The sequence below is a fragment of the Mobula hypostoma genome, chromosome 22 (genome assembly GCF_963921235.1).
Source record: "Mobula hypostoma chromosome 22, sMobHyp1.1, whole genome shotgun sequence".
NCBI classification, from domain to species: Eukaryota; Metazoa; Chordata; class Chondrichthyes; order Myliobatiformes; family Myliobatidae; genus Mobula; species Mobula hypostoma.
Genome location: NC_086118.1, coordinates 60,065,309 through 60,083,088, shown reverse-complemented (window position 1 = coordinate 60,083,088; position 17,780 = coordinate 60,065,309). Strand labels below are relative to the sequence as shown.

At 47.8% G+C, this 17,780-nt stretch overlaps 1 protein-coding gene across 2 annotated transcripts in view; it reads left to right on the top strand.

Moving 5' to 3' along the window:
- trim25 (tripartite motif containing 25) overlaps nt 1-16,487 on the top strand; it is a 69,945-nt gene extending 53,458 nt beyond the window's left edge. Inside the window, exons 5-11 of one of the 2 annotated variants that reach the window (XM_063030705.1) lie at nt 4,769-4,849; nt 8,812-8,901; nt 10,408-10,473; nt 11,744-11,830; nt 12,601-12,663; nt 12,823-12,882; nt 15,958-16,487. In XM_063030705.1, coding sequence (XP_062886775.1) covers nt 4,769-4,849; nt 8,812-8,901; nt 10,408-10,473; nt 11,744-11,830; nt 12,601-12,663; nt 12,823-12,882; nt 15,958-16,487 — 977 coding nt within the window. The remainder of the gene's footprint in view (nt 1-4,768; nt 4,850-8,811; nt 8,902-10,407; nt 10,474-11,743; nt 11,831-12,600; nt 12,664-12,822; nt 12,883-15,957) is intronic. The other variant, XM_063030707.1, reaches the window with a different exon arrangement.
- Nucleotides 16,488-17,780: the final 1,293 nt, after the last annotated feature.

The window sequence follows — 17,780 nt, the reverse complement described above, 5'->3', positions numbered from 1 at the left end:
GAATTCAAGAGCAGGGAGATCATGCTGCAACTATACAGGGTACCGGTGAGGCTGCACCTGGAGTACTGTGTGTAGTTCTGGTCTCCATACTTGAGGAAGGATATACTGGCTTTGGAGGCAGTGCAGAGGAGGTTCACCAGGTTGATTCCAGAGATGAAGGGGTTACCTATCAGTTGAGACTGAGTCACCTGGGACTATACTCTCTGGAATTCAGAAGAATGAGGGGGATCTTATAGGAACGTACAAAATTTTGAAAGGGATAGATAAGATAGAAGTAGGAAAGTTGTTTCCATTGGTCGGTGAGACTAGAACTAGGGGACATTGCCTCAAGATTCAGGGGAGAAGATTTAAGATGGAGATGAGGAGAAACTGTTTTTCCCAGAGAGTGGTGAATCTGTGGAATTCTCTGCCCAGGGAAGCAGTTGAGGCTTCCTCACTAAATATATTTAAGATAGTTAGATAGATTTTTACATAGTAGGGGAATTAAGGGTAATGGGGGAAAGGCAGGTGGATGGAGCTGAGCTTACAGACAGATCAGCCATGATCTTATTGAATGGTGGGGCAGGCTTGATGGGCCAAATGGCCTACTCCTGCTCCTACTTCTTATGTTCTTCAACGACCTCTTTGGGAATCCTGGGGTGTAGACCATCTATCCGGTTGACTTATTTAGCCCTTGCAGCTTCCACAATACCTTCTTCCGAGTAATAACAATTGCACTCACTTCTGCCCTCTGACACTCTCAAATTTCTGGCATTCTAGAAACATAGAAAACCTACAGCACAATACAGGCCCTTTGGCACACAAAGTTGTGCCGATCACGTCCTTACCTTAGAAATTACCTAGGGTTATCCATAGCCCTCTATTTTTCTAAGCTCCATGTACCTATCCAGGAGTCTCTTAAAAGACCCCATCATATCCATCTCCTCCACCGTCGCTGGCAGCCCATTCCACACACTCTCTGCGTTTAAAAAAAAACAACTTACCTCTGACATCCTCATCTGTACTTACTTCCAAGCACCTTAAAACTGTGTCCCCTCAGCCCTGGGAAAAAGCCTCTGACTATCCACATTGATCAATGCCTCTCATCATCTTGTACACCTCCATCGCTCCAAGGAGAAAAGGCCGAGTTCACTCAACCTATAATTCTCATAAGGCATGTTCCCCAATACATCCTTGTAAATCTCCTCTGCACCGTTTCTATAGTTTCCACATCCTTCCTGTAGTGAGGTGATCAGAACTGAGCACGGTACTCCAAGTGGGGTCTGACCAGGGTCCTATATAGCTGCAACATTACCTCTCAGCTCCTAAACTCAGTCCCACGGTTGAAGAAGGCCAATGCACCGTATGCCTTCTTAGCCACACAGTCAACCTGCACAGCAGCTTTGAATGTCCTATAGACTCGGACCCCAAGATCCCTCTGATCCTCCACACCGCCAAGAGTCTTACCATTAATACTATATTCTGCCATCATATTTGACTTACCAAAATGAACCACTTCACACTTATCTGGGTTGAACTCTATCTGCCACTTCTCAGCCCAGTTTTGGATCCTATCAATGTCCCGCTGTAACCTCTGACAGCCCTCCACACTATCCACAACACCCCCAACCTTTGTGTCATCAGCAAATTTACTAACCCATCCCTCCACTTCCTCATCCAGGTCATTTCTAAAAGTCACGAAGAGAAGAGGTCCCAGAACAGATCCCTGAGGCACACCACTGGTCACCGACCTCCATGCAGAATATGACCTGTCTACAACCACTCTTTGCCTTCTGTGGGCAAGCCAGTTCTGGATCCACAAAGCAATGTCCCCTTGAATCCCATGCCTCCTTACTTTCTCAATAAGCCTTACATGTGGTACCTTAACTAATGCCTTGCTAAAATCCATATACACTACATCTACTGCTCTACCTTCATCTATGCGTTTAGTCACATCCTCAAAAAAATTCAATCAGGCTCGTAAGTGTCTTTCTGCTAGTGTCTTTCACGGTAAAGACTGCACAAAATAGTTAGCTTGTTCACTGTTTCCTTGCCCCCATTACTACCGCTGCAGCATCATTTTCTAGTGGAACAATATCTACTCTCGCCTCTTTTAGTTTTTAAAACCTGAAAAAGACATTTGTATCCTCTTTGATATTATTGCCTAGCTTACCTTCATGTTTCATCTTTTCCCTCCTTGTGGCTTTTTTAGTTGGTTTTTAAGTTTCCCAATTCTCTAACTTCCCACTAATTTTTATTATATTCTCACTCTTCTGCTTTGTCTTTCCTTGTCACCCATGGTTGCATCATCTTGCCTTTAGGAAACAACTACTTCTTTGGAATGTATCTATTCTGTGCCTTTCGAAGTGCTCCCTGAAACTTCAGCCATTGCTGGTGTGACATCATCCCTGCTAGTGTTCCCTTCCAGTCAACTTCAGCCAGCTCCACCCTCATGCCTTTATAATTCCCTTTACTCCTCAGTGATACTGTTACATTTGACTTTAGCATCTCCCTTTGAAATTGCAGGATGAATTCTATCATACTAGTAAGGGTCCCCTATGGGTTCCTTTACCTTCAGCTCCCTAATCAAATCCAATTCATTATACAACACCCAAATCAGAATAGTTGATCCCCTAGTGGGTTCAATGCAAGCTGCTCTAAAAAGCCATGTTATAGGCATTCTATAAATTCTACTCTCACTGTTTAACTGATTTCCCCAACCTATCTGCATATTGAAATCCCCATGACTATTGTACCATTGCCCTTTTGACATGCCTCTTCTAGCTCCCATTGTAATTCACATTCCACATCCTGGCTACTGTACTGAGATCTGTGTATTACTCCCAGTCTTTTTACCTTTGCAGTTTCTTAACTGTATCCATAAGGATTCTACATCTTTCAATCCTATGTCACCTCTTTCTAACAATTTGACTTCATTTTTTTTTAACCAACAAATCCACCCCAACCCCTCTGCCTATTTGCCTGATCTTTCAATACCAGCTTGATGTTAAACTCCCAACTATGATCCACAGCATCATACCTGCCAGTCCCTAACTGCACCAGGTCACCTACCTGCATTCAGATATAACTCCTTGTCCAATATTTGTCACCCTTCTCTATTTTTGTCCCCATTACACTTCAACTCCTCCCTCTTACTGTAATATTGCTCTATCATTTGCCTGTTCTTCCTGACAGTCTCACTACACATTGCCTCTGCTTATCACTCCATTTCCCACCCCACTATGAAATTAGTATAAGCCCATCCCAACAGTTCGAGAGAACCTGCCCACAAGGAATTTGGTCCTCCTCGGGTTCAGGTATAACCCATCCCTTTTGTACAGGTCATACTTCCCCAGAAGAGATCCCAATGATCCAGGAATTCAAACCCCTGTCCTCTGCACCAGTTCCTCAGCCACGCATTCATCTGCCAAGTCATTCTATTCTTACCTCACTGGCACCTGCATAGGCAGCGTTTCAGAGATTACTACCCTGGAGGTCCTGTTCTTCAACTTTCTACCTAGCTCCTTAGAATCTCTCCTTGCCTTTCCCACCTATGTCATTGTTGGCAATATGTACCAAGATTTCTGGCTGCTCACCTTCCACCTTTAGTACTGTGGACTCATTCCCAGACATCCCTAACCCTGTCATCTGGGAAGCAACATACCATCCGGGTGTCTACTATGTCCACAAAATCTCATTCCTGTTCCTCTGACCATAGAATCCCCTACCACTACTGCAGTCCCAGAGACCTGATCACTGTGACCCCCATAGTATTCAAAGCAGTATACTTATTGAGAGGAATGGCCACAAGGATACTCTATAAAGGGTGTCCATTTCCTTTCCCAACAATCACCCAGGTACCTGCCTCCTACAGCTTGGGGGTGAGTCCTTTCCTGTAGCTCCTAGCTATCACTTCCTCATTTCCTGTATGAGCCAAAGGTTTTCCAGCTGCAGCTCCAGTTCTCTGAGAAGAGCTGCATCTCGCTGCAGATGTGGTTATCCGTGAGATTGGAGGTCTCCCAGAAAGCACACAACACTACCCTGGGGCCATTCTCACTGCTCTACCAATGTACTAACAGAGAAAGGATGAAGAGGCAGCAACTGACCAGCTGCTTACTACGCCCAAGCCTCCACTCTAACACTGGTCCACTCACAGAACGGCTGCACTGCTTGTCATTGCCGTTATTTTATTTGCAAATGAAACGCAATTTGATTGGGCCACCAGAAAGTGCCGAAAGCCCGGAACGCTCCTTTATAAATCATTCACTGACCCATGAGGTGTCTGCCCCCTCACTCCTGATTTGACTGGGCTGCCAGAAAGGGTGGTGAATCTGTGAAATTCATGGTCACAGGCGGCTGTAAAGGCCAAAGCATTGGGTATTAGTCAGGGTGTCAAAGTTATGGGGAGAAGGCTGGAGAATGGGGTTGAGGGGGATAATAAATCAGCCATGATGGAATGGTGGAGCAGACTCAACGGGCCAAATGGCCTAATTCTGCTCCCTTGTCTTTATGGTCTTCCCGCAGTGCGTCTGAAGTGCTGAGATCATTTACTGTTGGAAAGGTAGCAACTGTTGTTAGGTGGGGTCCTGTCTCACCAATTTGACTGGATTTTTTTTGAATCGTTAATAAAAACATTGGGGAGTCGTCCCAACCCAGGACTTGTGTTCTGGGGTTTCTTAGTATGATCTGGACCCAGTTCTTTTAGTAACTTTCCTTTACGATATAAACCCTAACGGTGAGTCAGGATGCTGTACGTACAAGGGTTAATCACTCTGTTGTTCTTCTGCAGAGAGAGCCAACAATAAGCAGCAAAACAAGCAGTCAAAGCCCCCGCAGCAGACAGCTGCAGCAGACCTTCCAAACAGCCCAGGTGAGTGATGTAGATAAGTTGTTACAGACACTGTACACACAACAACATATTCCTGTCGTAGCCCTCCCCGAAGCCCGTCCTTGCTATGCTGTCTATCACCCAGTCTATCTCAACAACTTTCGCCACACCTTAAATCAATGTCCTGCTTTAGACACTTCCACCACAGGGAAATGTCTCTCATTCCTTCCCTCAGCCACCTCCGCACCAAGGAAAACAAACGCCGGCAAACCTATTCCATCCTTCTCAGCATCCTGCTGACAACCGTCTGTACGCTTGCCACTGCAGTGATGTTCTTTCCTCTAGTACCACCACCAGAGCCACATAGCACTCCTGTGCTGCCAAGTTTAGTAGGGATGTGCCAAGAGTGACCTGCTCTTTTACTGTCTGTCCCAGCGAATAAATGCCTGCCTCTTGTATACTGATCACCCCCATCTACCCCGACCTCTGAGGTGGGGCAGCGCAGTTGCTGTCTCTCACCACCCGGGATCTGAGTTCAATACTGACTTCGGCTACTGTCGGTGTGCAGTTTGCACCTTTTCCCTGTGATCCTCAGGGTTTCCTCCCGCAGTGCAAAGACTCTGGTTACTCTCCTGTTTTTCCACATACATGTAGAACACCTTGCAGTTTTCCTTAATCCTTCTCACTAAGGCCTTCTTGTTTCCCTTTCTTAATCTTCATAACTCTGAAGAGCCCTACCTGATTTTTGCTTCCTAACCTTAAGTATGTCTCCTGCTCTTGACTAATGTTCCACTTCCCTTGTTCCTTCACCCTGCCATCCTCTCCGTGTAACCCTCAGTTCAGCTAGCGGCTTAATCTAGGGGAAGACAGCCCTAGGCACGGCCAATCTTAAGAAATCTCATTTGGGTGGATGCTGCACGATGTGTCTCCTGTTACAAATCAGTACCATGAAATAACAAACAGTACACAATATGTGATTAAACAATTGAGCTTCACAATTCTTATTTTGACTATGGTTAGTAACGAAACGAAACAAAGAAAAGGGCCCATTCTCATGAAACAGTTTAATGCACAACATCATAGCTCACTGTTGAGTTCACTGGTTTCCCGTCGACCTGCTCCGAGCGTAGCTGACCCTCAGACCCTCGCTCCAAGTCCACTTCGTCCAGCAGTCTACCAACTCTCTCATCTCTCCCCAGCGAAAGATCACAAAATCCCTGCTCCCAGACCCACAAGAAAGAACAACATCCCTCTCATTGGGTAGCCACACATTCCAAAGCCCCGTTATCTCTAGTCATCACCCAAACATTGCTGCCACAGAGAAACCATTACATTAGCAGTGAAACCCTTCAGCGCATTACACCTGTCTCAATGGTGCAAACCTAACGATTACTCCATGCATTTAATGATAAGACACTGGAACAGAATTAGGTTTCTGTAACTCTTTCCTGATGATAACGAGAAGATGCATGTCCTGGGTGATGGGGGTCCTTAATGATGGATGTTGACTTTCTGAGGCACTGCTCCTTCCTGCTAGCCTTATAATCTTCTAGATCTCTATCATTACCTAGTTTTTTGAACCTTTCGTAAGCTCTTCTTTTCTTCTTGACTAGATTTACAACAGCCACGGTTCCTGTACCCGACCATCCTTTCCCTGTCTCATTAGAACGTATCCCCTGAACGTTTGCCACATTTCTTCCGCATGTTTCCCTGAGAACATCTGTTTCCAATTTATGCTTCCAAGTTCCTGCCTGATAACCTCATATTTCCCCTTACTCCCAATTAAACGTTTCCCTAACTTGTCTGTTCCTGTCTCTCTCCAATGCTATTGTAAAGGAGATAGAATTGTGATCACTATCTCCAAAATGCTCTCCCACTGAGAGACCTGACACCTGACCAGGTTCATTTCCCAATACCAGAACAAGTACAGCCTCTCCTCTTGTAGGCTTATCTACATATTGTGTCAGGAAACCTTCCTGAACACACCTAACAAACTCCACCCCCTCTAAACCCCACTCTAGGGAAATGCCTATCAATATTTGGGAAATTAAAATCGCCCACAACAACCCTGTTATTATTACTCCTTTCCAGAATCTGTCTCCCTATCTGTTCCTTGATATCCCTGTTACTATTGGGTGGTCTATAAAAACACCCAGTAGAGTTATTGACCCTTCCTGTTCCTAACTTCCACCCACAGAGACTCGGTAGACAATCCCTCCATGATTTCCTCCTTTTCTGCAGCCGTGACACTATCTCTGATCAGCAGTGCCACACCCCCACCTCTTTTGCCTCCCTCCCTGTCCTTTCTGAAACATCTAAAGCCTGGCACTTGAAGTAGCCATTCCTGCCCCTGCACCATCCAAGTGTCTGTAATGGCCACAGCATCACAGCTCCACACTCTAAGTTCATCCGCTTTATTCATAATACTCCTCGCATTAAAATAGACACATCTCAAACCATCAGTCTGAGTGCGTCTCTTCTCTATCACCTGCCTATTCTCCCTTTCGCACTGTCTCCAAGGTTTCTCTATTTGTGAGCCAACCTCCCTTTCCTCCGTCACTTCAGTTCGGTTCCTACCCCCCAGCAATTTTAGTTTAAACTCTCCCCAATAGCCTTTGCAAACCTCCCTACCAGGATATTGGTCCCCCTCAGAATCAAGTGCAACCCATCATTTTTGTACAGGTCACACCTGCCCCAGAAGAGGTCCCAATGATCTGGATCCACAAAGCAGTGTCCCCTTGGATCCCATGCCTCCTTACTTTCTCAATAAGCCTTGCATGGGGTAGCTTATCAAATACCTTGCTGAAATCCATACACACTACATCTACTGCTCTTCCTTCATCAATGTGTTTAGTCACATCCTCAGCAAATTCAATCAGGCTCGTAAGGCACGGCCTGCCCTTGACAAAGCTGTGCTGCCTATTCCTTTGTTCTGGCAGAGCGAGAGAGAGACTGTGTGGTGCGCCACCCCTCACACAGACACTTTTACAGTATTTTCCTTTTATTTTATGAGGTCGAGTTGCAGTCTCGACACTCCACCCGGCACGGCTGGAAAGCCTATTGAAGCCTACTCGGCGGCGGACCCGACTAGTTTGGAACCCGGGAACCTCCGCTCCCAGGCCCAGCACCAATGTCATTGCACCACCAGCCGGCCTATGCTGACTATTCCTAATCATATCATTCCTGCCTCTCAGGATCTTCTCCATCAACTTACCAACCACTGAAGTAAGACTCACTGGTCTATAATTTCCTGGGCTATCTCTACTCCCTTTCTTGAATAAGGGAACAACATCCACGACCTTCTAATCCTCCGGAACCTCTCCTGTCCCCATTGATGATGCAAAGATCATCGCCAGAGGCTCAGCAATCTCCTCCCTCGCTTCCCACAGTAGCCTGCGGTACTTCTCATCCGGTCCTGGCAACTTATCCAACTTGATGCTTTCCAAAAGCTCCAGCATATCATCTTTCTTAATATCTACATGCTCAAACTTTTCAGTGCTCTGGAATCGATCCCTGTAATCACCAAGATCCTTTTCCATAGCGAATACTGAAGTAATCATTAAGTCCCTCTATTTCCTCTGGTTCCATACACACTTTCCCACTGTCACACTTGATAGATCCTATTCTTTCATGTCATAATTGCTCCTCTAAACACCCCCACCCCATCAAAGGTTACTGGGAGTTACAGTCCAGGTTGAATACCCTTATCCAAAAACCTCAATTCTGAAACACTTCCTGACCTACACATTTCAGATAAGCATACTCAATCTGTATAATCCTATCAGAGCCCTTTCTTATCTCTAAATTCCATCCATATAGACTCAAGATACAATTCTGCCTTCACAATATCCTCAATTGCTCCGTCTCCCTAATCAATAATGCACCCTCTACTCCCAGAACTCCTCTCTCCCCTCTACCTGTCACACTGAAATATTGAACACTGAGCTGCCAGACCCATCCACCCCACAACCAGATTTCTGCCAGAGTTCTTGTAACATCCACAGGATGCCTCCCAGATCAGGAACCGCTATCTGCTGGAACAAGAGAGCCAAGCGAAGTTAGCAGTCTGTCCGAGGACAAGATGGGCAAAAGCAGTAAGTGAGGGTGTGGGATACTGGGAAGGTCACCTTCTGTAGCCATGTGTCTCTGTTGTACTGCACCACCCCATAAGACTCGGCAGCAGAACTAGGCCATTCAGCCCATCGTCTTTCCACCAGGCCATCATGGCTGATCCCGGATCCCCCTCAACCCCACACACCTGTCTTCTCGCCATATCCTTTGATGCCCTGACTGATCAGAAAATGATCAACTTTCACCTTAGATATACCCAGGGACTTGGCCTCCACCAGTCTGTGGCAGAGCATTCCACAGATTCACTGCTGTCTGGCTAAAAAAAAACCTCCTTCCCTCCATTCCAAAAGGTTGCCCCTCAATTTTGAAGCTGTGCCATCTAATTCTCGATATCCCTACCATAGGAAATATCCTCTGCACATCCACCCTATCTAGTCCTTTCAACATTAAGTAGGTTTCAGTGAGATCCCCTCACATTCTTCTAAATACTGTCAGTCAGCTGGGCCACAAGTTCCAGTATGGACCAGTGAGATGCTGAGGCCAGATGCCCATTTAAAAATGAGAAAACAGCTTCCCACTACCATCACTGCCCAGTGACCCCTGCGTTAGAGAGAGAGAGGTGGCTGGGAAGCACCCAGGGTTCCTGCTCCCCATTACTGCCCAGTGACCCTGGAATTGGCAGGGGGTTCTCACCAATCGGCTAGCACTCCTGCGCCCCACCACTATCCAGTGACCCCAGGTTAAGAGGAGAGGAATCGGACAGGGTTCCTGCTCCCCATTCCAGGGTTAGAGAGAGGTGGGGGCAGGAGGGGAATCAGCCGGTGACTCTGGGATATATGGGGAGAGGTGGGAGAGAAAAAATATGAATCAACCAGGGTTCCTGTTCCTCTATCACTACCCAGTAACAGCAGGGGGAAATCAAAAAATACAGGAGCAGAATTAGACCATTCAGCTCTGTTAACCCTTTCATTTCTGGGACAATTAAATCTTGTAAACCTCTTCTGGATTCTCTCCATGAGCAACACATTTCTCCTTAGACAAGGAGCCCAACATCGTTCACAATATTCCAAATGCAGTCAGACCAATGCCTTGGGGTGGCAGGGTAGCATAGTGGCTAGCACAGGCGACCCAGGCTCAATTCCACTGCTGCCTGTAAAGAGTTTGTACATTCTCCCCGTGACCACGTGGCTTTCCTCTGGGCACGTCAGTTTCCTCCCACAGTCCAAAGACATACTGGTTGGTCATTGTAAATTGTTCCGTGATTAGGCTCAGATTAAATGAGGGATTGATGGGCAGTGTGGCTTGGAAGGTCTATTCTGAACTGTATCTCAATAAAAAAAAACACAAGTCCTCAGCAGTTCGCCCTCGCTTATGTTGTCCGCAAAATAAATCCTACACAACATTCTGTTTTGTAGAATGTGAGGGGAATGAAAGAGGAAGCTGTGGATGATAAAGTTGGGAGGGAGAAGGCAGGAAGGGCGAGGGGACACTGAAGGCTGGCGTTTAATCATCTTGTCTTCATTTGGCAGAGAAATCCAAAAGCAAAATACAAAATCCGTGGCAAATACCTGGCTCAAATCAGTCTGTGAACCCAGGTGAGTGGCGAACCCCTCATTGTAACAGTGATACACCACACCCCAACACTGACATGGTCTGTACGCCTTCATCTGCTCTTTTATAAGCTTGTTAGGTTTCCCCTCGGCTTTCAGAGAAGTAGGTGCAAGGGTTGGGGTAGGTGTGCAAATCTAACAAGAGACAACTTCTCTGCTCCCTCCCTCCCTTCAGGGACTCATTCCCCTCCCCGCCATGCAATCTCATGAACTGCCACATCATGCTAACATTGGAACACGTTCACTGTCCACCACACCGCCAGTTTTGGTGTCATCTACAGATTTACAAACATGCCACACACAATCTCATTCCCAGTCAGTAATATATACTGTTTGAAGTTCAAAGTATATTATTAAAAAAATATATAGATTAATCTCCTTACAGGCCGCCAAAGAAAGCCAACAGAACCCATTAAACATAAGACAGTCAAACACCCTATGTGCAGAACAAAAAATAGTGCAGAGAATAAAAATAAAAAATAGCATTCAGAACTGAAGTTCGCAAAAGTGAGTTCACAGCTACGAAGCCAGTCAACACTGCAGCCAAATCACGACCCATTAGTTGCAGGTCACAACCTCATTTCAGCAGAGACGAGTGAACCTTGCAGATAAGTGAGCTGAACACTGGCCCGTCTCTCGCCTCCGACCCAATCTGACCCAGCACTTAAATCATCCAAACCTTGGGTCGTTCATTGCTCAGACCCAGGCCCTGCCACATCATATTGCCTGCAAGTCCCCTCCAGCAGCGCCCAACATTGGCTGATTCCCCACTCTTGTACATGGGCCAAGCCACCTCGATTCGGCCTGTACGTTCGAGGCTTCAGTTCGCACCTCAAATATGCCAGGTTGTTCAAAAGGGAGGTTACAGGCTATTAATTGCCATGATCATTGTGCAGAAAAAACATGATTAATAAGGTGGTTGGGTAGTTTTGTTTGCTGCCAGCAAGTCGCTGTACTTCACCTGTGCCATTTTACTGTATATCAAACACTGAGGGACCCAGCCCAACCCCTGGGTCCAGGTCTCCAGTATGCTCTGTTATATCCACCTTTCTCTCTCAACCCACATCCCATGTGTTCTAACTTCTGGACCAGCCTACCATGTGAGACCTTGTGAATAGCTGAACTCAAGTCCACATTGCCAAGATCTGCCATCCTGCCCGTGTTCACTTCCCAAAAACCCGTTTCTGCCTCAGCACTCAATGTAACATCCCTGGTCGAAGGGCCAAACCTGTTCTATGTTTTGTGTTCTGTGTAGCTTCAGGAGACCTGCAACCTCTCTTTTTTGGGACAAGAGAACCACCGGAAGTGGGAAAACCATCTGAGGACAAGCCAGGCAGAACCAGTGAGTGAGGGCATGGGTTATACTGCGTGGGTCACATCGTGGGTGTTACCTTCAGCACTGTCTTACCAGCTCCCAGTCACCAGAGCCGTGGGCTGCCAAAGTACAACCGTGGATGGTTGAAGGAAGGGAAGGCAACTGGCAGAACCAGGAGTGTTGTGGCGCAGAGACCGAGGGGTACAGGTATATAGACTCCTGAACGTAGAAACACAGGGTGGTGAAGGAGTTTGATACACCAGCCGAGTACAGAAGTTGGTATGTCATGTTACAGCAATACAGTCATTGGTGAGACCACACTGAGTATTGTTTGTGCAGTCTGGTCACCCTAGAGGAGGGATTTAATTAGACAAGGTGCAGAGAAGTTTCATGAGCTGGGACTGGGGGGCTTGAGTTACGAGTTGTAAAGTCTACTTTTTCCCTGGGGTAAAGGAGACTGAGGTGTGACCTTAGAGATTAAAAAAAAATCACAAGGACTATAAATAAGGTGGATGGTGACAGTCTTTTCTCCAGGGTAGGGATATATAAAGCCAGAAAGCACAGGTTTAAGGTGAGAGGGAAAAGATTTAAAGGGGAGCTGAGGGAACGCTGATGAACTGCTTGCAACTGAGAAGCTGTGGGCATCTTGCAGATGGCGACATTATACCGGGGAATAGTTCGAGATACATGCTCAAGTGGCCGAGAGGCCTTGGGGTTGGTCACTTAAGCTCTGAGTTCTTGTGTACACAGGGAGTGGACGAAGTGGACTGGGGCTTAATCAGTCTCTTATTCTGCAGGGAAATCGAAACCCAAACCTTTGGCAACCCAACGCCAGACACCCGATGACGCAGAGAAACTGAGTGAGTGATTTGCCCCCCACACCGGGGGTCACTTGTATCCTGTTGTACACACCGGAAAACTTCGTACCTCTCCCACAGTCTGTAGCTCTCCTCGCTCACTCCCCTTCGCTGTGAGATGTGTGTCATTGGCACTGTGTAACTCTGCCTATTTCTCCACAGGGAGGCCACCCAACCCCAGTAGTGCCTCTGTGCCACAGACACGACAGGACTACATGCAGTGTGAGTAGCTCTAGCACACAGACCAGCCCTCTGCTCCCGGCCTTGGGCTGCAGTGGGAGGGGTTGGTAAATGCATTCACACCTGAAAAAGCAGGTTAAGTGTTTGGGGAAACAGTCAAGGCAGAGCAAACCCTCTTCCACACTGCCCATCTCTTAAGAGGCCACAGGACAGACACAGTGGGGCTCCCTCCACATGATACTCCAGTGCATACTAACCAATATTTTGTACAGCTCAGTGGTACCTTGGCCTACAAAGGCAGCATGCCAAATCCCTCCATCAGCACCCACAAGGTCCCTGTGTACATCTCTGCTGGTCATGCTCCACCATGTACTCTCTGTTCCTCTTGGATCTGACCTCCCAAAGTTTGTTAGTTCACACTTGTCCATCTGACACCAACTCCACTTGACTTACAAGCTCAGTGTCCCTCTGTCCAGCTTCGCCCCACATTTCCCCCGCCGGCCTGCTCTCTGATCTGTCAAAGGTCCCAGCGGTACCCCACTGGTTACACACTACCAAACACCCCTCTTCCTTGGTCACCCACACAACCTCTGATCATTTGTGGCTTAAACTTCTGGACCCACTCAGTGACGTTTATTGTCAAGTGCACAGGGGCAGTGACGAACATCATCACAGGTACCCAGCATCAGGAAGCAGCGTTCACAAGGAAAACAAATTATACACAAAAAGTCACAAATAGAACAGAAAAGTCCATTTTAGTGGAAAGTGGTCATAGTGTTCCTAAACTTTAATGATCAGGGTTGAAGAGAAGTAGTCATAGCTGAACCTGGTGGAGTGGGATTTCAGGCTTCTGCCCAAGAGAGCATGACCCAGATACTGGGGATCTCCAGTGCCTGTTGCCTTTTCCTTCTGTCAGTGCTGATGGTGTTGAGCCTCATCAAAATCCCAAGTCTACCTTTCAGCATTCATCAGTTTCCTTAGCTACCTCCTCAGAAAACTTAGCCACACACACAAAATGCTGCAGCAACTCGGCAGGTCCTCTTGTTTGTCCTCAGAAAACTTGATTGGGTTTGTGAGAATCTCTCCTGCACAAAACCACCTGATCCCACCAAATCGGTCCTTACTCAGTGTACCCAAGTGTGGACCCTGGCCTCAAGTCCAGTTCGATCTACACATTGCTTCAGAAAACCCTCAAATGTATCTGATGAATACTTCCCCATCTAATCCCGAATTAGTTTCACACAACACCACTGCTACCCTGCCAAATGCCTGCAGTTTCCACCTCCTACTGAATACCACAAGGCTTACACTATAATTGTGTTAAGCTCACAACTCCTCCCTTATTCCTTCATTCTACTTTTTGCCTCACTCCCCGATATCCTCCCTGTTTTCTTCTACAATGCTGTCTCTGATCAGCAATACAACACACCCTCCCCACTTGCACACCCTCTATCAAAACTTCCATACCTTGAGCTGCCAGTCCTGCCCTTCCCGTGACAACAGCCATACTGTAAACCGCTCTGTTGATCCACATGCTTTGCTGATCTGCCTAACCTGCAGCCAAGCTGCTTCACTGTTCTACCTGCTGTCTGGCTCTGCCCGGACATTCTGGATCCCACCTCACCTTAAACCTCCCAGCAGAACCAGCAAACCTCCCTGCCAGGATATTGGTCCCCTTACAGTCCAGGGGTAACTTGTCACTCCTGCCCACAAGATCCATTTCATTTACCACACATTAATCTATTTAGATACTCACTGACAGAGGACATGTAGTAACCCTGAGCTCTAGCTTTTCAGCTTCCTACCTGACTACCTGAATTCTCTGTACAATTCCTCATCATTTGGTAAAACCATTCTCTCCCTTAAATGTTCAGACACTCTCAACTCTGATGCCAGGAAGACAGCACACCAACTATACTTGCCCCACTGAGTGGCTGCTGAGAGGCAAAGCCACCCCACCCCAACACTATGGAGTCTAAAACAATACATTTCTTTGGGGAGCCACAGGGAAATCTTGTTCCTTCTAGTGGTCATTCATCTTTTGGACTGAACCTTCGATGTGACCATCTTCCATCTATAAATACCGAGTCAGTGGTCAGAAAGGAGCTGCAGTTCAATACACCTCCCAGACGGTCATCAGGGATACCTAATTACTCCCTGATCTCCAGCATCTCATAGGGAGCAGACCACTGCCACTTACTACAGCACAAACAGGCCGTTAAGCCCATCTAGTTGACGTCATACTGGTATTGTCTCATCCCATCAACTTGCACCTGGACCACAGCCCTCCTCACCCCTTCCCATCGATGTACCCACCCAAATTCCTAGAACCTGCATTTACCTCTTCCTCCACACTTTCACCACCTTGAGTGAAGTTACCCCATAGGTTTCCCTTAAACATTTCACCTTTCACCCTTAACCCATGACCTCTAGTTACACCCCTCAAAGGAAAGCCCTCACCAGCCCCTCAACAAAGCCTCTGCACTTTAATCTCAAAACCATTGCTCCAGGAAGGCCCTCCTCCACTTAGAAATTTGGCCATCATGTATCCAATGCCAGGGTGCCTGTGTGTGTTAACCTGTTGCTCTGTGCAGAGGTAGCAAAGGGGACCAGACCCTGGCCACTAAGAATGGAACTGGAAACAATGCCAGTGGTGGTCTGAGGGAACAGACAAATGAGGGGTGGGGCGCAGGCAGCTGAAGGTGGAGCCGTTGTTTGGGGGTGACAGCGAGGCCCAGATTAGAGGGTAGCTACATGGGTGTAGGATGGGAGATGAGTGTAAGGGAGTCTCTGGCAGCAGAGATACGATGGGAGGGTGGAACAAGGTGGGGCTTTCTCACCAAGGTAGCTCAACACCACCTTCAGCACTCATCCACTCCCCTACACCGTTACGTTGCTGCTCCCGAACTTCCCCCTCCTCTCAGTGGGCACTAGCGACTCAGGACCCACTCTGTTAGACTCCTGGAGCTCCCTGCTCAGCAGGGTGGGGACACCCTAACCACCACAGTGATTTAAGGCAGCTGGAATTGGGCAGTAAATGTTGGCATCAGCAACAGGTTAAAATGCAGTGTGCAGAGCATCGCTGGCAGTAATACTGATGTGTCCTTGGTTTGACAGACAACAGCAAGGTGAACTTCAACCAGCGGAGTGCCCACAAGAAGCTCATCCTGAGTGACCGGTACACCACCCTAGCCGTAGGGGAGCAGTTACAGGCTTATCCCGACCTACCCGAACGCTTCTTCAACTGCAGCCAGGTATTGGCTTTGCAGTGGTTCGCCAATGGCCGCCATTACTGGGAAGTAGGCATCCAGGGCAGCAGCAGCAGCTTCTGGTCCATCGGGGTGGCGTGTGCGGGCATGGATCGGAGTGGCTCCAGCAGCCGGCTGGGCAGGAATGCTCTCAGCTGGTGTATAGAGAGCTTCGGCTCACAACTCTCAGTCTGGCACGCTGATCAGCAGGCAATTCTACATGTCCCCCAGCCCCGCGTGGTTGGTGTGTACCTGGACTTTGAGGGGGGAGAGGTGGCTTTTCTCTCTGTGGGATCTGGCATGTTCCCACTGTTCCGTTTCAAAGCTCAGCTCCGCGGTCAGATCTTCCCTGCCTTCTGGCTCTCTTCCAGCGGTACGAAACTGACGCTGGGTCACTGACTGACTGCTCACTGCTCCCCCTAGTCCTTACCGCGGTGTCTATCCCTGTTCAGGCGGAGTCACCCCCCATCTACAATGATGGGAGGCTGGAGGAGCAATGACCCCCCCCAAGCCAGGGGAGAGAAAGATGTCCTTGGGCTTCTGGCTATCCCTGGAGACTTTATTTAAATCTTTGGGATTTAATCTGTATTTTTGGAATGAGTTCAGATGTAATTAGTTATGAAGATGGAAGGGGGAACAGTTTCTGTGGCTGCAGCACATTCTCACGGGGAAATGGAGTCACTGCTGTGATCATGATTCCCATGGGCAGCAGCCATTTCAGACAGGACTTGCCCCTGGTAACGGGACCATTTATTCATGTAACTCTGTGTAACTCAATAAATCTGCTGTCCATGGGCTGGGGAGGGGGAGGGTCCTGCCCCTTGGTCGGTCGGTCAGTCAGTCCCTGGCTGGCCATACTACACTCATCGCCCTGCCCAGCACACTGGTGTTACAGCAAGGATGGCATGGTTTGCTTGCAGCTGGTTGTCTGATTTTAACTTGCAATAAAAGGGGACAAACAAATGCTGGAGTCTCCCCAGATTTATTTCACATTATCCGAATCACAGTTTGACCATATTAAGCAGCTTATCCAACCTTGTCGCTCACAAATCACAACACTGAGTTAAAACACTGCACTGTCAGAGCAGTCTCTGTAAACATCACAATGACAGAACCCAGCCTGGCTGCAGAGGGACATGGGCACTGTGTAAAGCTGGAGCAGAGGATAAATGATTACTAGCCCTTACACTGGAGGAAGTGAATATGGTTTACGGGAATGGCCCTGAGCTTCTGATCGCACATTCTACCCTCTGAACTCTGCTTTCTCCATTCTACTCAAACCACATTTGCTCTCACTTTTGGAATGAGGGTTCCTCAACATGAACCGTCACTCCTGGTTCTGGCCAAGCTGCTGGCCAGTTCCAGGGTAAAACAGCAACGGATACAGGCAGTCAAACTGGGCCAGAGCACAGATGCAGACCATGTCCCATTCTAAGGACATAATCCTCGTGAACAAACTCCCCAGCACAAATGGGCAAGGTGAAGACATGAAGCGCGACACTACCGAAAAGGTCCCAAATCAGTAACTTGACAAGAGTGGAGATAGAAGTAGCAGTCCAGCTGAGTGCTCTCCAATCTCATGGTGATGATGTGGCAGGAAGAGGGTGGAGAACACACTCACTGAGATGTCAGACCTAAGCACTGAAGTGGGGACTCCCTCAAACTAAACCCCTGCTGTCCCAGGAGCTGTCT